The 26,346-nt window shown below is 43.7% G+C and overlaps 1 protein-coding gene across 5 annotated transcripts in view; it reads right to left on the bottom strand.

The window, feature by feature from the left end:
- Vps8 (VPS8 subunit of CORVET complex) overlaps positions 1-26,346 on the bottom strand; it is a 212,540-nt gene that overhangs the window by 24,016 nt on the left and 162,178 nt on the right. For all 5 annotated transcript variants that reach the window (XM_029470466.1, XM_021184755.2, XM_029470467.1 and 2 more), the window contains one exon: positions 11,671-11,724. In XM_029470466.1, the coding sequence (XP_029326326.1) occupies positions 11,671-11,724 (54 nt within the window). The remainder of the gene's footprint in view (positions 1-11,670; positions 11,725-26,346) is intronic.

The following is a 26,346-nucleotide window of genomic DNA, read 5'->3' as shown; positions in this document are numbered from 1 at the left end:
TGAAGAATGGCAAATGAAAAACAAGTATCTGAAAAAAAGGAAATCTATGAATTCGTGCCAACGGCAAGTGTCTGGTGTCTGAACCAAGACTCTTCCTCCCAGCCCCCGCCCACAGAGGGGACTCCAGTGCAGACTCTGCACCCAAGAGTGGCAATGCCTGCCTCTTGGAGCTCCCAGAATGCTCTGGATGAGGCAGAGCCCAGCACCCTCAGCCTGCCTCCCATTATGCATGTCTGGGCTCAGCCCTAGAGAGATGAACCTGAATGTTGGGCATTGCCTGAACTTAGAGGATGGCAGTAGTTCTATCTGTGAGGCTGTATGCTGCCTTCCCACCCTTCCCGGGCATGTGAGGCAAGCCAAAAGCAGAAGAAATACCAAGTATTATTATTATCTTTTTAATTTTTTTTTTTCCGAGACAGGGTTTCTCTGTGTAGCCCTGGCTGTCCTGGAACTCACTCTGTAGTCCAGGCTGGCCTCAAACTCAGAAATCCGCCTGCCTCTGCCTCCCGAGTGCTGGGATTGTGCCACCACTGCCCTGCGAAACACCAAGTATCAATCTTTTCTGTCAAACTCTAAAACTTCCATTTATGACAAGGAATACAAATCTTTTTATTTTTCTCCCAAGTTGTAAAACATGCAAATGTTTTAATCTCCCTTATCTGTACCTTTTGTTTCCATAAAGGCCCTGCCTCAACCTTGGAACTTAAGCAACTTAACTGAGCACCCCTTTTCCCAGTTTCTTTTCTTTTGGGTCATCCCCCCCTCCCCCTGCCCCACCTTCCAATTCTTTTAAAACTAGCCAATTGCAGGGGTGTATCAATGATTCTGCAGCTAGGAACATGGCAGTTCTTGCCGGGAACCTGGGACCAGTCCCCAGCACCCACATGGTAGTTCACAATCGTTCAACTCCACTTCCAGAGGATCTGATGCCCTCTTTTAGCCTCTGAGGACACAAAGTATGCATGTAGTACACAACATACATGCAGAGAAAACATCTGTACATATTAAATAAATGTCCTCTACCTGCTGTGCCCCACCCCCTTGTCTTTTCCTTCGTCTGTCTGTCTGTCTGTCTATCAAACTAGCCAATTGTAAAAGAATGTGAGGTTGGACCCCAGCCAATGGGGAAAGGGTACAGTCACCACCTCTCTTAGAATAAAACAGTGACTTCTGTCTGGTTGAATATGCTCTTCTGTGTTTTTTTTTTGTTTTGTTTTTTTTTAAGACAGGGTTTCTCTGTATAGCCCTGGCTGTCCTGGAACTCACTNGAACTCAGAAATCCACCTGCCTCTGCCTCCCAAGTGCTGGGATCAAAGGCGTGCGCCACCACGCCCGGCTGAATATGCTCTTCTGTTTGAGTGAATACAGCACCCTTCTGCTTAGAAGGAAAGTTCTGCCTTATAGGGACACTGTAATCGGGTGGTCTCTTCTCTGGGGCCCTGAGATTATTTCTAACAGTTGGACCAGAGGCCCCAGCCTCCTCATCCCGGCATCATCCCACTCCTAGACCATGAGTGACACAGAAACTTTCCTCTGTCCCTGTCCACAGCTCCAGAGATTTGGGATGGTAAGATTTTCCCCAGGATAAAAGCAGGTTCATACACCGATAGCTTCTTCCTTCTTCTAAAGAGAACCTGCTTCATTGCAGTCGAGCTTAGGGACCTTTGAACCCAAGTTCTAAGGACCACAGGAGTTGTGAAAGGTAAAAGAGAGGAATTTCTGCTGTGATGCATCACAGATGAGGGAAAGATGACTGGGAGGAGCCGTAGTGGCAGGCAGAATGATAAATATGGACTTCAGGAACAATGACATACAAAGAATCACAGCTGACACTTGGGTTTGAAGAACAATTGATATCCTGGGTTATTGTTGAAAACAAAAATGGCTGGGTGTGGCCAGAGATTAAACAGAGAGGCAGGCAACACCACAGCCCCATGGTTATCCCAGGGTGACTGTATCTGCACTGTACTTCCTTAGAGAAAAGCATGAGATCCCATGGTTACCCGAGGGTGACTGTATCTGCACTGTACTTCCTTAGAGAAAAGCGTGAGATCCCATGGTTACCCCAGGGTGACTGTATCTGCACTGTACTTCCTTAGAGAAAAGCATGAGAAGCTTAATGTGGAGGCCAAGCTGCACTCGTTCTGTTACTCCAGTGTGGAGGGCCGTGTGTGTGAACCACAGTGTTCAGCTGTGCCTGGCTTCCTGGGGACTTGACTTTACAAAGCAGCATTTGGCTCCATTCTGAGCACAGGCAGAGGCATGTGACTTACCTCATCCTTACACAAGTACAGAACCACCTCTCCAAGCCCACCCAGGAGGCCCAGCCTGCCAAGAGCTCATTCCCAAAAGTAAAAAAACACCAGCTATAAACTCACCTCCATCTGGGCACATGGACGTATAGTGCAGGGACATCTGGGCACTTAGACGTGTAATGCAGAAAGTTGACCCAATAACGCATCAAGCACACCAGGCTAACACAGGGTATAACATCCTCACCCGGACTACGAGGTCCCTAGATGGCAGTGCCCTAGCAATGCCTTAAAGGACAGCCTGGGCTCAGCTCGGTCTGGACCCTGATCAGGTAAATAGGACTGCTGTGAGATGAACTAAAGCGTGCATGCAGCATTCCTCCGAAACCTTGCAGAATGGGCTTTTGTTTGCCTGGAGAATCCTTTTCTTCCCTCATCCATCCCTATAGGTGTGGGGCATCTAGTTCCCCATTACCTAAAACAAACCTATAACAGACCAATTCCCCAGGCTAGTGCCCTGGCTCTTCTGGCCAGCAACCCCTCCACCCCCACTCTAACTCACAACTGTTCCAGCTCACAGGCTCCCTCCCATCACCTTTTTCTTTAAAACTGGCAAAGCTCTCCCTGCCTTTAGATATTCTCTCTGCCTGCTCCCCTTTGCTCGAGATAGCCACAGCAGTTTGATTTCCCTCAAATAAACATTCCTTTCTATCCACAGAGCAGCCTAGTTTACAGACTAATGCTTACATTTAACACTACAATAGTGGCGTACCCCCTCACTGGGCATCTGACCATCCAGTGTGTAAGGTAAGGAATTAGACCAACAAGGCAGAGAACTCCCAACTACCCCAGGGGCCTCAGCTTTGCTCTTTCCCCACTGCCTGCTCTGCAATCCTGCAGCTGCAACTCTTCAGATGAGTTAACACAGAACCCCAAAGGGACTCTGCATCTGCATTATCTCTCTGCCTCTACTTCCATTAAAGCCTCTTGGCTTCTTTAACTCTTTTGTAGCCATCCTGTAAGGTAAACATATGCATGGTTATGTGATGTCGAATGTATGACCTGACAGTTAATAATAAAGATGGAAATGTAAAAATCTGGGTTTACCAACGGCTAGCTAAAAAGAGAAATCAAAACTACTTAGCAAATGAAATAAATGTAGCTTGTGAACTTAATGCTATTTGATATATTCTGACACCGTAGAAAGACACAAATGTGTCTGACTATGTTTATGGGATAGTACGTCACACCATTAACAGTGGAGGAAAATAAGCTTTACTAAATTATTTCAACCCATCACCAAAACATAATAAAATAATAATGAGCCCTGGGGGCAGATGGGTAAGTACATTGTTCTCAAATGTTCAGATTCCATTAAAAACCACAAGGTGTGCACACATAGGAAAGCATTAACCAAAGAAATGGCTGAAAACCACACACAATGGAGCCAGACCCCAGATTTCACATGGGCTTCAAAGCAGTCTGGATGCATGTGCTCACAAAGTGAGGGGAGCAGGAGGGTGTGATGCCTGCCACCACCAACGGAGAACACCAACAAGGAAACAAATACATGGAAGCTAGATGAAAACTTGGGAGTTAACACTGGAACAGAAATAGAGAACTCACTAGAATGTATCAGAAGAAAACCTGAACAGGCAAAAGAATTGGTGAACACACATGAGCAGAAAACTGAGTTTATGAAAGCTGGGGCTGGGCAGATGCTCCCTCCGTGTAGTTAAAGCACCCGCTGCTCTTCCAGAGGACCCACACTAGGATCAGACGCCCTCTTCTGGTCTCTATTGGATACTACATGCACATGCACATATCCACCTTCTGCTCCCCATATTCATAAAAATAAAATAAATCGCCAGGCGTGGTGGTGCACACCTTTAATCCCAGCACTCGGGAGGCAGAGGCAGGCGGATTTCTGAGTTCGAGGCCAGCCTTGTCTACAAAGTGAGTTCCAGGACAGCCAGGGCTACAAAGAGAAACCCTGTCTCAAAAAACCAAAAAAAAAAAAAAAAAAGAAAATCTTATTTTAATAGATTACACAAGATGAAAAACACAGAAAGAAGACTAGGAAGAGCTTTGGAGAGACGTATGGTCCCAGCAGCATAGCACAGCTAATGAGACCCTACAGCAGAAGAAAAACATTTGAACACTTATGCCTCAGAATTTCCAAGTTCACTGAAAAGTAGTAATGTTCACATTCAGCCAGCTCAACGGACTCTGAGTATGATATGGATGGATGATAAAACAAACTCGCAAATGGGAAAAGTAAAAGACAAGGTGGAAACCACGAGTCACATCTAGGGGTAGATGGGAAAAGCCCTAAGATTAACAGCAGCAACAATGGTGGCCAGGAGTCACTGAGGCAACATTCAAAACCTTCAAGAAAAACCGGGCAGCTGAGAATCCTACATTCAGCAAAGCTGTCTTCTAAAAGTGCATGCAAGACAGGGCTTTCCTAGATAAATGAAAACCTCGGAGGACTGCAGAGATGTCTTGCAGGTCTGACCACTTGAGTCAATCCTGGAACCCATGATGGAAGGCGAGAACCAACTCCTGGAGGTTAGTTGTTCTCTGATCTCTATACGGTACTGAGGCACTAATGCCCACCCCCACCTACCTCTCTGACAAGAGTGACTAAGGGGGCTCTTCATAATGAAAACGATCTTCACAATTTCAAATGCACACAGATAAGCAAAGAGAACAAAAGATAACTGTATAATCGTAAAATGCTATACAAATGCCTGTTTTCACATTCTCTCACAACCAATTCTAAAGAGTAGCTGTATGACATGAATGCAATGCAAATAGTACTTAAACAAATCAGGCCTACACAGCTGGAATTATCTGGTTCAAATCAGAAACTGAACCAGAAAAGCAAAGATACACACAGTGAACCCAAGGGCACCACAAAGCATGCTCCCTGAAAAAACTTTAAGACAAAACAAAAAGCCCTGAACACACTGAGAAATCAATGAAGGTGTAATGAAAGGGTCTATACAGGAAACAGCTGAGCTGGCAGCCGGTAAGCAGTGTCTGGATAGCAGGAGTTCCGATGGAAGGGAAGCAGGATAAAAAGCCACCAACAGAAAGCTACAGAAAGCATAGAGAGAGATAGGCATCATTATCTCTATAAAAAGCCATCTCGTTGTCTGCTCCCTTCCCCACCCCCCTCACCCTGCTTCCACTGAGTTGGGTCTGTTGGGGAAGAGGCACCAAGAACTTTTAAGCATAGGAGCAAGAGGGCCAGGCTGGAGGGTGAACTGGGTAAGCCACAGAGTGAGACAGCAGGTTGTATCAGCAGACAAAGGGCACAGGAGTCAGAAAAGCCCAGATGCCAGCACCCTGGCCATGGCCTGGACAAGCAGGACTAGAAGAAGAGCCTGGCAGATGCTGGACTCAGTGTGCAGGAAGGAGAGGAGAGGCCAGCAGCTGTGCTTCACCTAGCAAGAACAAAGTACACTTCTCTCAGTGGCACACGGGACAGTTTCTAAAACTGACCACCAGTTACAATGGCCAGGAGTTAGGAAAGAGGATAGAAAGCTAACTGCTCTCCTAGTTTTAATTCTGTTGTGGACTTTTGATTTTTATGATGGATAAGCACATAAAATATACTTGATACTGAAAGTATAAATGTAACATAGATCTGCACACCGCTAAGAATGGCCATGCCAAGGATGTAGAATTTCACTGAGTTGTAGAGTTGTATAGACTTTGTGTCTGCTTTGGGGTGATGCTTTTATTTGCATGTTTTAAATAATAAATTCTATAAAAATAAAGAACAGTCACATTAATGGCTGCATTAATGCTGCAGCCAGGCACAACAGGCAAAGGTGCTATAGGGTCTCAGGTCAGAGATGCCAGAACTAGGAGCCAAACAACTGTACTCTAGCCATTTGCAGTCAATTATCCTGTAGAAAACATGAGTGTTAACATATAACTCAGTAGTTCACCATGACCTGAGAACCATGTTGACAGAGGAATCTGCAAAGACATCTACTGTGACTTTCTGTATGACTGCAAATACCTGTAAGCAGCTAAGATGTCATTTGAAGGTGAGTGGATAAAGCAACCACAGTACCTACAAAAGTGTTATATAATGATGAAAGATTAACTAAGTTGTGAAATGACACCGAGACGTCTTCCATGCTGACCACTGGGTGAGAGATGCAACTTACTAACTATCCCAGAAAAGGCAAATCCCAGAGGCAGCAGAGAGGTCAGTAGTTGCCAAGTGTTTGGGGGAGGAAGGGTTTGAGGCTCGATGGAACTACCCCTATGACCTTCAGTAGACACAGCTCATTACACACAGAATTCATAACAGAAAGCATCGAGCCTAAACTGAACCACAAACCTTAGTTAATTAATGTACCACCCCTGGCTCATCAACTGTAGTAACTACTGTAAGATAGTCCTTCCAAGCTGATCCACCAACTATACTGGTACCAGCTCCATCTTTGGAACTACTGAGAATGCTTGTCCTTCCATCTAACTCAGTGTCCTCCAGATGTCTGACACCAGCTAGACACCAGTTTCCTCACGTCAGCATACCAAGACTGGTTGCAGTCTTCTCCTGAGACTGTCAAAGACCACATCTTGCTCTTTGTTCCTCCTAACTGCTATGAAACCACCAACCAGCGATTATTGGGGTTGGCCAGTTTTCCTGATGCTACAGAAATGGTAGCTTGTTCTGGATTTTTTTTTCCTTAAAAAAAAATAAAAAAAAGATGAAATCCAAAAAAATCATGAACAGATTTCCTCCTCATCTACATTCCTGACATGAGTGGGAAGACAAACTGAGTTAACACTTCTTATCACCAGAACAGCCGGGACAGGAAAACGAGCCACAAATTCTAATACCCTCCGCTATTTGAGAAACTGGGAAGCAAGGTCTTAGAGGTCTGGTTCTGAGCTGAGAAGAATCCACCGAGAGCAAGAACCACCCAGAGGTTATTCTGAGAAAACGACAGCTGGCATCAGCTGCGGGTGGTTCAGGGGCACCAATACCCCAAGGAGTACAGTCAGATCCTCATTTCTGCAGACATACAATCAGGGAATACTGCCTCACTCTAGGAAAGGCTCAGACAGGACAGCCAGCTTTGTAAGGACATGCCTTTGGGGGGTGGGGGGCTGTTCATCCACCAGTCAAAAGTCCCTAGTTGGTGTGTCGATGAGACTTGCAGTCAATGAAAGATGTTCCACAGTGCTGTGATCTCTGAAACCTTAATCCTCTCAGGTCCTTTGTTCCACCCTGTAAACTGACTACTGTGTGAGCTTCTAGACTTGCCTGGTTCTGGTGATCCCTAAGTAAATCCTGAGATGATCCCGGAGATGCACGTGTGTCTCCCAACTCTGTCACTGCAGATATTAGTGGGAGCCAATTAAGCCGAAATTTTATACATACAACTAGTTATACAGAAAGTATATGCTATACATATTATACATAAATGCTTGCTTGCTGATATTTGAGTACCTAAAACGCAAATGACTTATGAGAAGACACAGGCAGTGCCATGTGCTATACACTGACCACAGTGAAAGCGGATCACTGACCTCCTGAAAAGTGACCACTGTGTAAAATGTGCATCCCAGGAAGTCAGCAGAGCCCTACAGAGAGCATCGCTCCTTCCTCCTCAGGAGTGAACTGACTCTTGGCAGGTCTAAGAGGGGAGTCAATGAATGCGCCCTTCAGTTATGGAGTTTAAGAGACTTTGCAGCAGATAAACTCAGCTGCTTCCTTTGTGTTTCTTACAACACATGTCGCTTTGGCAGCCACTGCTTGCCAGACATGATGGCCATTTTCATCTAACAGAGGAACTTTGGGAGAGGGACTATAATCAAGGACGAATGAGGATGTATGTAAATGGATACACACATGCACACATACATGCCCCCACCCCACACACATTAAGTTTCCCACCGCTCCTCATTTAACCTTCCCTTCGTATACTGCAGATTATTCTGGAGACAGAAGCCGAGCCCAGCAAGGATGTTTTACTGTTCTTCCTCTGGTTGTCAGGTCACAGACTTCCTTCCCTGCTCATTTTCTATGTACAACGCATACTCTGATGGATCTCTTTCACAGACCTCTCATTTATGTGACAACAATCAAGTGCCTGCTTGGTTCTTCTCTATGTAAAAATAAACATAAAGGACTCCTATCCTCAGGAGGCGTACAGTCTAATGAGTGATACCTTCCCAGGCAAGTTCAGGTGCTGTGAGCTCAAATGACAAATAACTGAGCCTTGGGGGACATTAGACAGTTTTCAGGGCATGGGGAGGGAAAGATGCTAAGGTCTGAATGTATTTCACCTTTCAAGATTTCACTTGTACAGGCTCAGGTTAGGGCAATTTTCTACCTAGATAACCATGCTGTTCTGTTAACTGTCCTCACTGCCTTTCAACTGACCATGGGTGGAAATGCCTACCATCCACTAAGAAGCAGCTGCCGCAGACTGGGCTTCTGGGATCTGGATCCTCACGACCTCCCCCTAGACTTTCTTGTGCTTTTGTATTTAAGACATATACAACCTGCTCCCATTGCCTGCACTGAACCCTGCTTACTCAGGTCTTCCTGGGACACATTCCCCCTTATTATTTGAGGCCAGATCAAGCTCTCCTTCCTCTGGGAAGCCTTCCCTGCCTATCGTGGGACAGGCACCTACACTACATATGTGACAGAAAGATGAGCTGGTACATCTAGGCTTCAACTCAGAGGTGGTAACTGGTTTTAAGTAAGCGCTCACATTTCAGGAGTGGGCAGTTAACATGAATTCCCAATGGCAGCTCCCAAAGAGTCTTAATTGCTAAAATTAATGGCTTGTTAATCAGTATGGTAAATACTGGAAAGAGGCTCTCAATGATAAAATAAAATCTATTCAAAATGTGTAGGTAGGGAAGAAGACTTGAGAAGTTGTACCCACTCTTGCACGGGGAAGGAATAAGTGTACACCTGACCACTTTTTTCAAAATAAATCAGTAAAAGGAAAAAAAAAAAAAGAATGATACCAAGGGCCATGTGCATCCAGCCATGAGTGCGGAAGTTTCTTTTTTCTTATTTTGAGACAAGGTCTCACTATGTATCCCTGATTGGTCTGAAACTCACAACATAGACCAGGTTTGACTCGAACTCATAAAGACCCGCCTGCCTCTGCCTCTTGAGTACTGGGATTGAAGATGCTACCGGGCCTTGGCAAGAAGTTTCTTTACCTTAAATGGATTAGAAGAGGAGCAGATTCCTGCTTCTGAGGTGGTGCCCTTTTCTGATGATAGTCAGATGGCTGAATTTCAGAGCTGAGGCATTGCAAAGTCTGAAAACAGGCTGCATCAATCTACTTCTAAATCAGTGCTTGATAAATTCTTAGCTATGTGGCAGATAACGACATGAAGCAAGGCTGTTAACTATTCCTCAGAGTTCTTCATTATACTTACAATCACAAAGAACAGAAGGCTGCACCAGGCTGATCAGCCATTTGAAAACAAGGTCCCTTCTAAGCGCTAGCAGAGCATCCTATACATTTTACCCAGCATCATAAAGCTGTACAATAATAGTGAGCTCATCTGTCTAGTGCTGAGATTTTTAAAAAGATTTATTTATGTATATGAGTACACTATAGCTGTCTTCAGACACACCAGAAGAGGGCATTGGATCCCATGGTGGTTGCTGGAAATTGAGCTTAGGACTTCTGGAAGAGCAGTCAATGCTCTTAACTGCTGAGCCGTCTCACCAGCCCTAGTGCTGAGATCCTTGAGAACAAAGACTGCAGTCTCATCTCTAGTCTAATTCTTAGCTCTTCGTGTAGCATAAAGAAATACTTGATGACTGGATAATAATAAGTAAGCAACATGATCAACTAAAGGGGCCATGTTAAACAGCAGTGCGCACCACGGCCTCAGTACTTGCTATGTATCAAATACAGGTGTTCATGCCTGAACAGGAGCTCATTCAGTTTTTAGGGCAATTCTAAGATCATCACGATCTTACACAGGAAGAAAAAAAGAGGCTGCCCTTTCAGAGCCCTTGAGTTTAAGCCTGGTCTTAGAATGTTTTCAATCATCCTGTTGAAAGTATGTTACATGGCTACCATTAAAGATCTTCTACAAACCAATTTTCTTCTGTATTCTAATTCTTTCATGTTTATTAAATGAGTCTAATAAGACTCAGGCCCTACCTACTATGACTGCTTGGTGACTATACCCAAGGTTCATGTAGGTCATGATAGCTGTGTTAGGAGTTGCTATGGAAGGTTGAGAAGAGTTCTAACAGGAACTTGAGTCCCAGGAACTATGGGGCCCTAGCTTCATCCTCTCTCTGCTTTCTGCTCATGCTATGAGCACCTGTTTCAAATGTGTTCCTGCCTCAACGAGTCACTTTTTCTTGCAGCCCACACCCATGAAGCTGCCATGATGCCAAACCCTCAGTTGACTCTCCTCTCCTCTCCTCTATAGGTAACATTTCACTGTAGTGATGTGAAGCCGACTAACTGCTCGCGGTAGTAGGGTGACTCTGAGAACTCATGCTCTACCCCTTGGTCTTACCTGCCATGATGCTTGGATAGAGCAGAGCTATTCCTGCATAATACGTTTCAGGACTTTTCAGATGTTGTATCTTGTTTCTATCCTTTTTCCATCTGAAAATGTCAGGGTTTACAAGCAGAGGAAAAGGACTGGAGTGTGTCACACTGCTTTGAAGCTAAACTGGCAGTTAGTAAACAGAGCAGCAAGATGTCATTTTTATTTCATGAATACTTTGCTGAGTTCAATGCTAACTAAAATTTTTTAAAGTGTGTGTGTGTGGGGGGGGGCGCAAACCAAAATAAACCAGCTCAACTATCAGAGAGAGAACAGTGACAAAGGGAGGCAGCAGAAGGCCAGGCTACCCATGGCTCTCAGCCAACAGCTGCAGCAGGACACAGAAGGGGCTGCCATGGGTCTCTTAATGTCCCCTGAGCACTGCTTGGGCCCAGGACTCACAGAAGACAGGCCTAGTCCCACATGTACTGACAACTCTTTATGTGGCATGTGCTGAAAAGCTCTATCTCTAGACAGTTTATTTTGGGCACAGCTATCTGAAGAGAAACATGTCACTAAGAAAACCAGACAGTTTTCCCTCAAAATATTGTTTCATGTGCTACTGCCCTCGGCCACGAGGCAGACTGTGGATGCTGACCCCACTGTGGATGCTGACCCCACTGTGCTTAGTCTTAGTTGCCAGGGAACTGCTGGCCTGAAATCCCACATGTGCTCTAGAAAGAGGCAAGGAATCCTAGCAACACATCAAAGCAGCCAATGAGAAGAGGCCTGAGAAAATTACCGTAAGTAAACACCACTGCTATGTAGAGAAGACTGACCTCAGAGGAGGCTGGGCAGGAGGAGGTAGTTTTGCGAACCACTTGATTTTAAGACTCACCTTCCTGGCGGGAGGATCCCCTTTGGACTGATGATACGAGGGAGACATTTTTACCTGGAAAAAAGGGGAAACATTTCAACAACTTCTTAGATATAAACTTTATTTGACCCACATTCCAAAAAAATACAACTAAGTGAGTATAGCTGAGCTTAAAACAACAACAACAGCAACAAAACAAAACGAAAAACAAAATGACATGGCGAGAACTGTCCATGGCAATGTGAACATTGTGGGAGTAACCAACCAGTTTCTCACTGCATTCAAGGCCTGTTCTGCAGCAGGAAACACGTGTCTGGTGCTGTAACTGTGACTAAGAAGCCAGGGCCTTGGTGCTTAGAGGCTCTGGCGGAGAACCCAACCGTGTCTTCCTAGGTGGGCATACTATCAAACTGCCCTCTACAGTCCTACCTCCTTACCCACACATCAGAACAGCTCTCAGGTCACATCACAGAAGGTTCTTTGTGCAGTAGATGGCTTGGCACAGAAACTCATCACATCCAGTAGGACAGCTATATCACCACCCACCCAAGGCTAAGGGGCCATTTCAGAAGAAGAGACGGAAAAATGACAGGAGTCAGAGGCCAGGGAGACCCAGAGCAAAACTGTCTTCTGGACCCAATAGTACTGCTGCACTCATGATCTCACGGCTCCCTGAACAAGACCATCCCGGTCTGCATCCCTACATGGACTAGGGAGAGGCTCACAACTCCCCCCCCCCCCAAAGAGAAGCTACCAATAGCTGATAGCTTCAGGAGGAAGAAGTGACAGGATTTTTTAAGGATGTAGTAAGTTGACCACATTCAAGTGGCTGGTCCCACAACTAGGAGTCTATGGGCGGCATAAATTGGATTTGGTAGATTATTTTTAAAGAGGAGGTAAAGGTGGGAGGGAGTGAAAAGGAGGGGTGGTAAGAATTAGGGGTGGGGATGAGTATATGATCAAAATACATCATATGCATATATGAATTTCTCAGAGAGTAAAAATATCACATTGAGTATGAACCAGCCCTTGCTGTTGAGAAGTTGCCAAGCAATGGCTGGAAACCAGGCAGAAAACACGGCTGACAGTGAGTAAATGAAGGCGATTTATGAGTTAATTAGGTTGAATCAGGAAACTAATTCAAATTGTATCCAACATGAGCTAGAAATGGTCAAATAGCATAAAGAAACAAGAAACAAAACCGAAGTATGAAATAAGACACGACAAAGAACCAAATTAAAGGCATAAGTTATCGGAATGTGACTATAACATCTCCCAGGAGAGAGTGGCTATTGGCTTGCTCGACAATGAATTCTTGAAGTTAGGCTCCTAAAACAATGCAATAAGAGCACACACAAGCTCTACATTGTAACTTCTGAGATGTGTAGGTGTGAACCTATGACTCAGAATCTCATGTTTGAGGTATGGAAGTCATAGCCTAACTTTTCATAGCACACAGAATAAGAGTACTGTATCTAAGCAACTCAAAGCTTCCCAGTGAGCATCCACATCCTTGCAGATTTTGAAAGCTGCATGCTAGTTTCCAGAGCCTGCATTAAGTACAGGTGCTGAAGAGCCAGCAAGGACCTAGCTAGCAGATGAGTTCCCCATCTGTGGAGCGCTTAGGAATTCTAAAGAAATGTAAGCAGGAGATTCACAAGTGAGCAGTTCTTGGCCATGTCCCTTAATGGCTACAACACTTGGGAAACTGGGCCCTGCATCTCATCTGGGCAGCACAATGCAGCTGGCCCTGGTTGCAGGGAGGTTGCCAGGGAGCTGCCCCAAGAGCCAGGGGAGCCAGCAGGCTGACCCTCTCAGATACCTCTTAAGCCCAGATCCAGGGCTTTGAATTGACACACCTTAATACTCAATGAACTGCTGGTGTGCATGAAGGGTCCAGTCCTACAGATCCAAAACTACAGATCTCTATGACCCACGACAACAGCAGGATATCCAAGAAGTGTCCCAATGAGGATCCAGAATTGATAGAGTAGCAGAAGCCAGAGCCACGTACCAGACCAAGGACTCATTGCAATGAATATTTGCAAGCAAAGAAGCATGGGCAAAGGGTGTACTGTGGGACACACTGTGACACACTACAGCTTCCACAACAAGATTTTCTTTTCCCTGTTACAGGGGAGGCTGCAAGGGTGGAAGGCAAATACAAGGGGAAGGGCAGATGAGTGGGATTGGGGTATATGAAATTCACAGAGAACCAATAAAAAGTTTTTTGAAAAGTAAGCAGTTTTAGTTTACCAGACATACGGGATATATCTACAGTTATGTCTTAATGCTTACATATTTGTACTTTTTTGTCAACTTGATACAAATGAGACATATCTAGGAAGAGGGAATCTCAAATGAGAAAATGTCTCCATAGGACTGGCCTGTAGACAAGCCTGTCAGGCATTTTCTTGGTTAATAGTTGATGTGAGAGGACCCAGATTACTGCGGGTGGCACCTTACTCTGGTGGCCCGAGGTTGAACACACCATGAGGGGCAAGCCACTGGGCAGCACTCCTCCATGGCTGCATTCCTGCCCTGCCTTTACTCAGTGCTGGACTGTGACTGACCTGGGTGCTCTGAGAGGAAATAAGCCCCAAGTTGCTTCTGGCGATGGTGATATACCACAGCAACAGAAACTGTGGCTAAGACAATCTTTTACTACTTCTATGTAGATGACTAAAAGAAGAGAAGTAATATGTAACACGCTGTAAAATTTTATGTGCCAAGTACCACTGAAGACTCATTTATGGGCATGCTGTTATTTAATCTATACTACCTCTTCTAGTGTGGTTTCTGCTACTCATTTTAGAGATAAGAAAACTATGTGTAGCTTTGAGGAAGATCATGTGCTCTGAAGCACTGACCGAGAAGATTCAAGTTACCCGTTTCTAGGATTGGGCTTTTAAATGCTACATTAACACCTTGGCAGACAGAGAAACAGGAAGGCTCACAGGAAAATGAACCTCTTAGAGCATGTTGTTAAGTTTTTAGGAAGAGATGGAAAAAGATCACTAAATGGCAGGAAAGAGCCCTTTCTGTACTGATACCATGAGTGTGGAGTCACACCTATGATATCTGTCCTGAGGTGATTTGAATTCAATGACAGATGAGTTTTCTTCAATTACCTTTTATGAGTACCCTAAAAGCTCCGAACACAGAATCATACCTACTAAGAATTATGAGTACACTCCTGATTTCTAAGACAAGTGCAACGCTGCTGGTTTTATTCAGACTTTAATCCTTCAGATGCCTGTACTGAGGGTCACTTTTCTGCAGTATTTGAGAGGTCACTGAGATACATGCAATGTGCTTCGTGCCTGCCAACACTAAAAGGGTATTGGCAATACAATGGGGCATCTCATGTCAGAGACACCAAAGAGGACAGAATTAGTCTTGTCATTTTCTTCATGGTTTATGATGGAAATCCCTCCCTCTACAAATCTCTGTGGTTTCTTTATATTCAAGCAAGGACAAGAGAAAAACCACAAAGAAGGAAACCTGCCTGTGTTAGATTTCTGTTTTGTTTGCTCTTTCTCCTCCCTTCTTGTTTTCTCTGGCAATTTCATACATGTCGTTTGATGATATTATTTCTCCTTTTATGGATCTGACACATACAAAATCACATACAAAATCACTTCAAACCTTTAAAAGATAAAATATTCTTTAAGTGTAGACCATTAAGTATTCAAAGTATCATTTGTCTTTGCTGCTATATATACAATTATTTCTAATAATATTGAACTTAATATTCTGGAAGCCAATCAATGATTATTTATAGATTCCTGTGGTAAAGTCTTAATTAAATGAATTATGAAATCTCCAAAAAAGGGGGGAGGGGAAACAAAGTTGATAATAAACTAAATCTAAAGGACACAGGTCTTCAAATACAGAACTTGTAAGTGTGGACACAGCATGATGACACAAAAAATATGAACAGCTTTGTAAGAAAGAAATTCAGTTTCTTATAGAAAATTCTAAATCCAGTAGTAAATTCCAACACATATTAGTATCAGGCCCATGAAGCCAGAATATATGCTTATCACTTATAAATAAGACATGACAATAGCTGTCGACGATGATGATGTTGCTTTCCGTCAATGTCATGTGACCATGTAAGTAGGAACATGTTGAAGCTTTCTTGCTTTCATGTTGTTGGAACATGGTCCAGGATGAAGTCAGTTGTGAGAATTCGGAGTGCTTGTGAGAACACATCAAGAAAACAAGACAAGAATCTAGACACCCCCCCATTCCCCCCATTTCTTTAAAAGGTAGAATTGCTCTTGTGCCCCTCCCAGGTATAGCTGACAGGAGTGAGTTTACTTCAACTTATTTGTTATTGCTTACTCTTGTTATTCGATTAAATGCTTAAACTCTCCTTTGTATGCCTGCTTGGAAAACATGCTTGCCATGCTCCTGAGATTGTACACAGCTTGATCATGAGAACCTTACTCAGTGACCTTTCTTAACCTCAGAGTATAACCTGTCTGCTGCTCTGAATAAAGCTGGCTACTGCGTGAGACCTCAGTCGGTCTCATTTACTGGTTCCATTCTCCCAGGTTCTGCCATCTTTAGAGTGGTGACATGATGTGATGTGACTTTCAGAAACTTCAGAAAGTATGACTCAGATTAAAGGTAAAAACTGCTAGCTGTCCAGACTGCCAGGTTCAAAAAGTCTGCAAGAACAGGACTTGACCATCCTTGGTGTGACATACTATGACATCAATACTCCGGAAATCACACCAGATGTACAGTGTAGCTTGCAGAAAGCAATCCATTTTTAACTTCTGCTATGTTCTTTTTCAAAAGGGAGAAATAGATTTTCAAAGGGAAGTAGATGTTTAAGCTTAAAAAAAAATGGCCTCATAAAAGGATCTGCAGACGTTTTAAGGCAAGTCGGGAACGGGGTGCGGTGGATGACTCAATGGAGAAGGCTGCTCTCCTGAGACTCAGTCTGGGAGCCTCTGATGTGCAACAGAAGAGGTTCAGCAGCCCCAGAAAAAGGTCTCACTTTCGTTTTAAAAGGATCCTCTGGAAATGCCTCAGGCAATGCGACTATAAATCCAGGTGTACAGAGAGCAGATCTGGAGATGTGGATGACAGCTGAGTGATGGCCTTAATAATGCTGAACACCTCGAACCTCTGTGAGTGCTGTTAACAAAGTGATTCTTGACTCAGGTAATCCGAGGCTTAAGTGAAAGAGGAGTGTGTCATCATTGTTTTCTGTAAAAAGCCTTTTTTTTTTTTTTCTGGCTATATAAGAAGGAATATATACACTGAAGGAAATCTAGAAGCTAGAGCAGACATAGGAAGCAGAAGCCAGAGTCAACCACAGCTGTGACCACTGTGAGCACCTGCAGTCACACTCTGTGATGTCCATACTGTTCATTAAACAATAGTTTGCTACATTAATATTCTCTACAGTGTGGTATTTTTCATTGCTACAAAGTTTACTCACTGTATACAGGTACTATAACTAATTTAACCAACTGTGGGCTACTGGAATATTTTGGTTCCTTTCCATTTTTCTTTTATGTCTAAGACAGGATTTCTCTGTGTAGCCCTGGCTGTCCTGGAACTCACTCTGTAGACCACACTGGTTTCAAACTCAGAGATATACCTACCTGCCTGTCTCCTTCCCGTGTGCTGGGACTAAAGGCATGCGCCACCACCACCTTGTCTCCTTTCAATTTTTTTTTAATATTAAAAACATTGTCAAAAGCATCCAAGTATGTGACACTTGGCACTCAACCGTCATTACCTCTTAGACTTCTGCAGCTCCATGCCTCAAGAGCACAAGCATATAGCAAAAGCGGCTGTAAGATTTCCTACAAAACGGGCCCATAAACCTTTTCCTCAAAACTCACAGTCTCTGAAACCAAAAGATTGCTATCCCAGTCACATCTTACAAAACGAAACACCATGGTTTGGTATCGAACCGCACCTTATAGCAAAATCCGGCCTGAGTCCCAGCAAAAGGTGACCACCTTTATTAATCTCAGGTGACCATTTGGTTAGGGGACACTGCTGAGTGCACACTGGGACTGTGTAGCACACAATCTGTGCTAATGTTCTCATATTATCAGCCACATTCTTTTGCCATGCTGTTCACTAATCATTTCTTCTGTAAACATCCATTCTGCTGGTGACCCCATCTTCAGCTTAGATGCCGCCATTTGCATCTCCAGATGCTGACACTTTCTAGCTTTCCTATCTGTAGTCAGTAGATTCAATCTTCCCTGGAGTTTCTTGAGCATGTGGAATAAATCATGATAACTTTAAGTGTCCCTATTAATTCTATCACCTGGACCATGCCGGGTCAAAAGTGTCCATGGATTCTGCCCCCTCTACTTGCCAGAGGGTAGAATTCTTACTTTGTTAGGTGTTGTCTATCTTCTAAATTCTTAGAAGACCCCACTTTGTTCTAGCAGCTGTAAGAAGCTCAGTTCCACTCTTCTGTTAAGCTTCATTGGCGGGGTCGAAGAAGCAGTTAGTCAGAGTTCTCTCCTCCGCCTTCGCAGGGAGAGTACTCTGGGCATCTTCACGCTCTGTTGGTGATGCAGCTCTGCACGTGCACTGCTGGAAACAGACCTTATTCCTGGCTGTATGTCAGTCTAGGGCACTGTCCCATCTAATTCTTTCAGTAGTTTTCTCACCTCTCTCAGAGCTGCTCCTGTCCCACGAGTGCCCTGTAAACCCTTACCACCTCGGCTTTCCCGGACTCTCTTGACTGAATCTGATGTTCTGCCTCAGGTCCACTTTAACTAACGATTTAGCAAGTTTCTTGAAGTAGTTTATGGGCGATTCTACCTTTTATGCTCTTTGTCACTTTTTAAGGGTTCTCTGTGTTCAAATGTCTGATGTCTAATGTCTTATGGATGATTTTTAAATATATTTTGCTCATCACCTCCCCTCATAAGAAACCCCAAAGATATTCTATCTAGAAGTGGAAATCTATGAGTTTCCCATAGAAAACCCAAAGAAACTTGAAACACAGTTGGCTAAAGGGACTTAAATCAGGACTATGAACTTTTACACATACATGTGCACATTAATGAGGGACAACAGTGTTTGTTGCCTGACATCTGCACTGTCTAATACGCTTCCAGCTGCCATGACAAACTGACACAGGTTGGGTAAGCTATAGGCAATAGAAGTTTATTTGGTTGATGGTTCTGAGAACTTTCCCTCTATGCTTCACACTGAAAGTAAAAGCATGCTAGCCCAGGACCCTTCTTTTCCTTAGCAAATCTTCTTAATCCCAACAATAGGACCCCAGTCTCATGACTTTTTATGTCTCTAACTACCTCCAGCATATGAACCTGGGGATTTAGCTTTTTAACACACGGACTCAGAGAACACACTCAATGTCACTTACAAAAATGAATACATACGTGGTCTGGTAAGAGCTTCAATAGAGAAAGCACTTGCTCAGCAAGTGTGATAATGGGAGTTCAGCTGGGTAGTGGTGGGGGCTTGACTGTAATCTCAGCCAGGTTACAGACGACAGAGATAGGGAATACCAGCTACAGTAGATGAACTGTGAGCTCCAGCTCAGCATATGATGAAATATCTTTCACTGCCTCAGTGAAAGATAGCAGATGAGGGAGACACTAGACAGGCCTCCACACACAGGTGCACCCATATCCTACAAATCAGTCCGTACACATACATAAATACATGTAACACATGTAAACACACACAGAATGTCCTTTTACATGGGCACAAGTTTAGTATTTCTAAGAACCTGCTAGCTTAGTAAACTAAGGCAAAGGATGTACTGCTACACTAGTGTACATTACTCCCAACATTGGTAAGATGAGTATTTTTACATTGTGGGGCAGTAGACTTTTTCTAAGTCCTTACTTTATATTTTCATCAAATATTTGGTTATGTACAATGGTGAAAATTCTTTCTGCATGAATGCTATTCTTAGGTGTCTTGGACACAAAGCTTTGCTGACTGATAGGAATGTTACTCCATTCATTATGACTGGATCTGGAAAAGAGGTGAAGATCAGATCTGGCTGTCTTCCCACAGCCTAAAGTCTGGCTCTGCTTTAAAACCATCAGTGTTCCCTCTCATCTTGAGGATGAAACCAGGCGTGCTCGTCCCTGCTCTTTCCTTCCCAGTTTTCACTTTTACAGCTATGCCCTGCCTCCCCCAGAGCTCACTGTGCTCACCAGGTTAGTCTCAACCCCCAGGTACCTTCCTGCCTCACATTTTGGCACTGTGCCCAGTTCCATCCATCCATTCACCCACCCATCCCTCCATCTTCCCTGCTATTTGATCCAAGTCACTCACTTTATAGCATTCTACTCACACTCACACCAAATATGTACCTCTGACAATTCAAAATTGCAGTGTCGGCAATACGTTTGTTTATGTAAGTATCTTCTAGCTCTCTTGCTGGTAAGAACTGTAGTTTTGTTGTTTACCAGTATGCACTGAGAGGGGACTGAGATAGAGTTCAGCTGGTAGAGTGCATCCCTAACATCAGGAAGCCCTGGGTTTGATCCCCAGCATCATGTAAGACCTGGCACGGTGACACACTTGCAATCCTAGGGCCTGGAAGTCAGGGATGCTAAGACTGGAAGTTCAAGGTCTTTAGTTGCACAGCAAGCTCAAGGTCAGCCTGGGCTTAGTGAGACCTTGTCCCGAACAAAAATAAAAACCAAACAAAGCCCCAAACTAATGTATGCTATAGTACCAATAAAGACATTTGGCCCAAGATAGGTGTATGTTAAATATTGGCTTCAGTTGGAGTAATGTCACTTATGCTTTGGTATAACAAGATCATTGGCAAATGATACTGTTAACGAAGTCTCACTTATGTTAGAATCACTGATTATCTCCATGTATTTCTGAGTCCTATTAATCCTCATTTAATCTGTAAGCTTCACTTAGAGGATACTCTTTTGGGAAATGTTACTATTATTAAACACTAAGATCTCTTTTTAGTCTGTCTGTCTATCTATCTATCTATTTTGAACTTAACCTTTTTATAGCAGAGAATCATCCTTAAAAATGGACAAATAAAAACATGCTTCTGATTTTATTATGCAGCAACTTGGTTTACACTTCTACAGTGTTGTGGGAACTCAAAATAAATGATCAGTGCGTAATGTGTGAAGAAAATAAACATCACTAGTGAAGTCATTTGGAGGACATAAATTCTGCCCACTCACATTGTTTGTGAATGCATCCTCCAAGATAAGATGTGCTCTCGGTTCTGAGAGCAGAGACATGAGGTCAAGCCCATTACCAAGGGGAAGCCTGGGTGGACGCCCTTAAGACATGCAGTCATCTTCCTGTTAGTGAGCAGGAAGCTGTGTGTTCTCCCTGGGATACACACGTCATCTCTGTGTTAGTGAGCAGGAAGCTGTGTGTTCTCCCTGGGATACACGCGTCATCTCTGTGTTAGTGAACAGGAGGTTCTTGGTACTTAGATGCTGGGCTCTCTATAGCAAGGGCTGATTTTGAAAAATATTTTATAAAACTCTTAATGAATGTCTAAAAAATGTCCTATTTTTTGAAGTTTTAAAAGAAATAACAACTTGAATGTTTCTGGTATGTGATATCTCCCATTAGCTTATCTGTTCTGAAGGAAGTCAAACCTTGGCTGCAGAGACAGATCTGTCGGTTAAAAAAAAAAAAAAAAGTGTGCTGTGAAAGCAAGCATGACAAGCTGAATCTGAATCCCCCGAGCCCACATAAACTCTGGACGTGTATCACGAATGTCTGTAATCCTAGCAACCCCATGAGGAGATGGACAGCAGAGACAGGAGAAGAGACAGGAGAATCTTATAAGTTCACGGGTCTGATGACCTGGGCACGCAGAGAGTAAAGCACAAGACACAGTGTCTCAAGCAAAGCAGAAGGCCACAGTCAGTGCCCAGGTTGTTCTGTCTCTGTGAACACCAAGACAGACAGGCACCCACTCTAACATACATGAGTGGAACATGCATGCTGCAAACACGTAAGAAACACAGGACAGAAAGACAAATAACAACAAAGACACAAAGGATAAAGAAAAACAAAATAGAACTCTGAACCTTGTTAATAATGTTTGAATTCTATTAAGTCTTTTTTCCATTGAACTTGTACTTCTGTTATTTTAAATTTAATAAATGAATAAATTAAGATTAAACTGACATTATTTACTATTAATATGAATGAAAAAGTGAACTTATATACTAGAGTGGGATGCTGAGTACTTCAACTAGAATGATAGTGTCTCTTGAACATTTTACCTTCGTGTGTAGTGAAACAAAGGTTAAATGAGACAGACCTGCTGGCTGACATCTACCCTGAGGCTGTAAACTTGCTGTACACTAAGGCTGTAAACTAAGGGAAGAAACTCATTTGGATCATTTCTCTTGCTTATACAGGACCAAAGGAGAAAGCAGGTGTTCTGCAGAATATCCAGTCATGCTCATGTTGATTTGTTGGTAGATAAATGGTATATAAGTGTCACTGGCTGGTTGTATTATCTTGGTTGACTAGTGATTTTAACACATGAAGTTAGTTAAGAATGGCCAGAGACAGCACTTGACCTGCCAGGACCACAGGCTTGGGAGTAAGTTGTGTTGGGAGTCAGAAGCTGAGGAATTAAATACCAGTTATCATGTTTCCCAAAAAGATAAACTAAAATGTTATGTGATAGGATGGTGTTCCAAGGGCAGTGGGATATTTCAAACACATTTAATTATCCTTTGTTCAGATAGAAGTAGGTGAGAGCTAAGTGAGTCCTGTCATACTCTCTGGGTGGACTTACCGGGGATAGCCGGATCTTCAGAGGAAAGTAAATGAGACCCACCATACTGTGGAACTGACGGTTATTACTTAGCGCTTCTCCAGTGCCCTTGGAACGCCATCCCAGTGGAAAGCAGGATTTTAGGATGCTCACTTTGCTGCTTTTAGTTACATACATTTTGAAAACTGGGATGCTGATGTAATTCCTTATTCACAGTACATACTGTGTGATGCCTTGGACTAACTCTTTTTTACCATTCATGTAGCAAAACCCAGCACAGCATCCGCTCCAAGCTCAAGAGCCACATCTGCCTCGGCAGCTCTCTGCCAAGGGTGACGAGACACTGAGTTACACCATATGGACTGCTGGTAACAAGGCTTTACTGCTCTTTTCAGTGCAATTCTTCTGGTCAAACTGTAGCCAGCTAGCATTGTGTTTATATACAGGGTCTCTTGCCCTTACAGATGTGTTTTCCTACCATAGGCAACCTTATCTGTTTCAGGAAAATTGTACTGAATCCTAGCAGAAGTAGAATGGTCAAATGTTAGAAATCAGAGCAAAGCCACATTTCCTATAAATTGACAGAACTGGAAAGCTGAAGATACATATGTTACCAGAATAAAACGAAAGCATAGAGTATGCGCTACCAACTTTTACTAAGGTGTGAAGACCTCCCGGTGACCGCAGCATCAGAAGAGTGAGCCCCACTCCTGCTTACACCTTGGATGTAAAGCGCCGCAGGAACTGCTGGGCTGGGGTGGCAAATAGTGACTGGGTTCCAGGAGAGATGGAGGTGACATTTACAAAGGAGGTGACATGTCTGAGGGGGTGACATTTATTGAGGGAGGTGACACCTGTGAGGGTGGTGACACTTGTGAGGGAGCTCTTTCACCTCTATCTAACCACACCCTCTCTATCTAATACACAGCTTCTTCTGTTGAGAGCAGAGGGTTGCTCTCCACGATGCCCTCCTTCCTCACTCCTCTATCCTATCTTTGCATCTAAACTTGCCTATCTCATTCCCCTCCCCACTGTCCCATGCAGGAGCAGCTGACATGACCTTCCATGATTCTTTATGTGTGATTCAGGTACACTCATTTTCTGTTCTTCCCGCAGGGATCATCTATCTGTAAGTGCTTTTCATACAATACGAATAATTGGGCCTTTGTCCCTGGTTCCTGGCAAAGAGCTCTTAAAAATCTTATAAGTGCATCCAGCAGTTAGGAGCACTAACTGTTCTTACAGAGGAACCATGTTCAATTCCCAGCACCCACAGGGTGACTAAAAACCTTCTGTAACTTCATTTCAAGAAATCCAATGCCCTCTTTTTGGTCTTCAAGGGTACTGCATGTACATAGTACACAGACATACATGCTGGCAAAACACTCATACTCATTAAGTAAAAATGAATAAATCTAAACAGCCAACAACAAGCCAGTTCCACCTCGGAAGCTCCTCTGCAAGAAGAGCAGAGCTTTGAATGCTAAGGAGATGACTGGGAGCCAGGGAACCCCTGTAGAGTTTGGGATGAACCCAGGAGTCAAGGTTTCAAATTTTCAGCTCTATCCCTTCAACCTCTGGAGACGGATCTTAGCCACAGAATATCCAATGATTTAATGAACCCTGACTTTTTAATGAAAGGTCTAAATGTAAATGATAGGATTTTGGATGGGTGGAGTTGTTGAAGGTGCTGAGGCAGTGGTAGGACCAAAGAGAGAGCATGGGACCTGCCACACTCAGCTCCCTTCAACCTGGTCATAGGAGAGTGGTGGGACTATCACATGGCATGAGGGCCTGACCCTCAGACACTGGGTAGTTAGAGCACTGGATTGCTGGACCGTTGGCTGATGTCGTGATAATTGATGGAACTGGAGTTAGAATGGTATCACATACTTGAGGGTTGAGAATGATTATTCAAACTTCATGGCTATACATCCCACAAGAGGCAATTATGTTTATCCTTACCTAAATAATATTTCATTCACATCTAGCACAAGCAGATAGTGACATAATGTTCAATAATAACTGGGCAAATGCCATTGTCTGGCCACCACTCCACTGGTCTCCACTAGGTCCACTACACAAGGAACATCCAGGTTAGATCCCTCCCTCCCCAAATTCCCCTGCCCACTGAACCCCCCAGGGCATGCCCAGCCACCCTGAGCTAACTACATGCTGTCCCCAAGCTCCTTTATCTGGCCACCAGTCCACTGGCATCAAGCAGACCCACCACACAAGGAACATCCAGATTTAGATCCCTCCCACCCACCACTACCCTGACACTGAGTCCTCCCAAGACATGCTCAGCTGCCCCAGCTAGCTGTCTGTGTCCCTCAGCAATGGCTGCATTGCTCTGCTAGCATCCTTAAGGCCCACTGCAGCCACACTATGAACATCCAAGTTAGATCCCCTTCTAATCCCTGCCAAGTCGCCCCCACACCCAGCTGCCCTGAGCCAGCTATGTGCTGTCTCCCCAAACTCCATCGGCCTCCACCAGATTCTCCACACAAGGCACATCCAGCTTAGATCCCTTCCTCGCCCTTCCCCCACTCCCTAGATGAGTCCACCCAGGGCACACCCAGCTGCACTGTGGTGTTTGCTGTCCCTCAGAGCTAGACTGCTCAGACACCTTCACCAGGCCTGCTACACCAAGCGCAGCCAGGTTAGATCTTTATTCCTGCTCCCAATCCTCTCCCTGCCATATCGCATGGAGCATACCCAGCTACTCTGAGAACAGCACTGCCCTCTGAGTTCCACTGTCCAGCCCAAGGTTGCCCACTGGAGGCCTGCTGCACCAGGAACATCACGAACAACCAGATGGCCAATCAACAAGAACAAAGCCATCCCACTACAGCAAGTCCTGGATATACTAACACAACCAAAGCACAAGAAAATGACTTAATTCCAACCTTATAAAGATGATAGATGCCTTTAAAGAGGAAATGAATATATCCATCAAAAAATAAATTAAAACAGGTATAGGCCTTTAAAGAGGAAACAAATATAGCCCTTAAAGAAATACAGGAAAATACAATTGAACAAGTGAAGGAAATTAATAAAACTATTCAAGACCAGAAAATGGAAATAGAAGTAATAAAGAAAACCGATTCTAAGGAAAATCCTTGCGATTGAAAACCAAGGGAAAAGAAAAGGAACAACAAACACGAGTACCAACAACAGAATATAAGAGGTGAAAGAGAGAATTTCAGGTATAGAAAATAGATGAAATTAATATATCTGTCAAAGAAAATGTTACATCTAAAAAAATTCCTGACACAAAACATCTAGGAATCTGGGATACTATGAAAAGACTTAACCTATGAATAATAGGAATAAAAAGAAGGTGAAGTTGTCCCAGATCCAAGGACCAGAAAATATTTCCAACAAAATCACCTAAGAAAATCACCCTAGCCTAAAGAAAGAGATGCCTATAAACATATAAGAAGCTTACAGAAAACCAATTAGATTGGACCAAAGAAGAAAAGCCTCCCACCACATAATAATCAAAACATTAAATGTACATTATACAGGATATTAAAAGTGACAATGGAAAAAGGCCAAGTAACATATAAAGGCAGCCATATCAGAATTATACCCAACTTCTCAAGAGAGACTCTAAAGCCAAAAGATCCTGGGCTTACAGCCTCTAAGAGACCACAGTTGTCAGCCCAGATTACAATACCCAGCAAAACTCTCAATCACCACAGATGGAGAAAACAAGATATTCCAAGACAAAACCAAATTTAAATGTCTATCCACAAATCCACCCCTACAGAAAATACTTGAAGGAAAACTCCAACCCAAGGAGGGTAACACAAGAAAACACAGGAAATAAAATAATTCTACGCCAGCAAAAACTAAATAATGGAAGCACACACAAATTCATTCACATTCTCTCTTTCTCTCTCTCTCTCTCTCTCTCTCTCTCTCTCTCTCTC

This window comes from Mus caroli, chromosome 16 (assembly GCF_900094665.2).
Source record: "Mus caroli chromosome 16, CAROLI_EIJ_v1.1, whole genome shotgun sequence".
Classification (NCBI taxonomy): Eukaryota; Metazoa; Chordata; class Mammalia; order Rodentia; family Muridae; genus Mus; species Mus caroli.
Note: the sequence above shows the minus strand (reverse complement) of the source record. Positions and strands in the feature narration are given on the sequence as shown.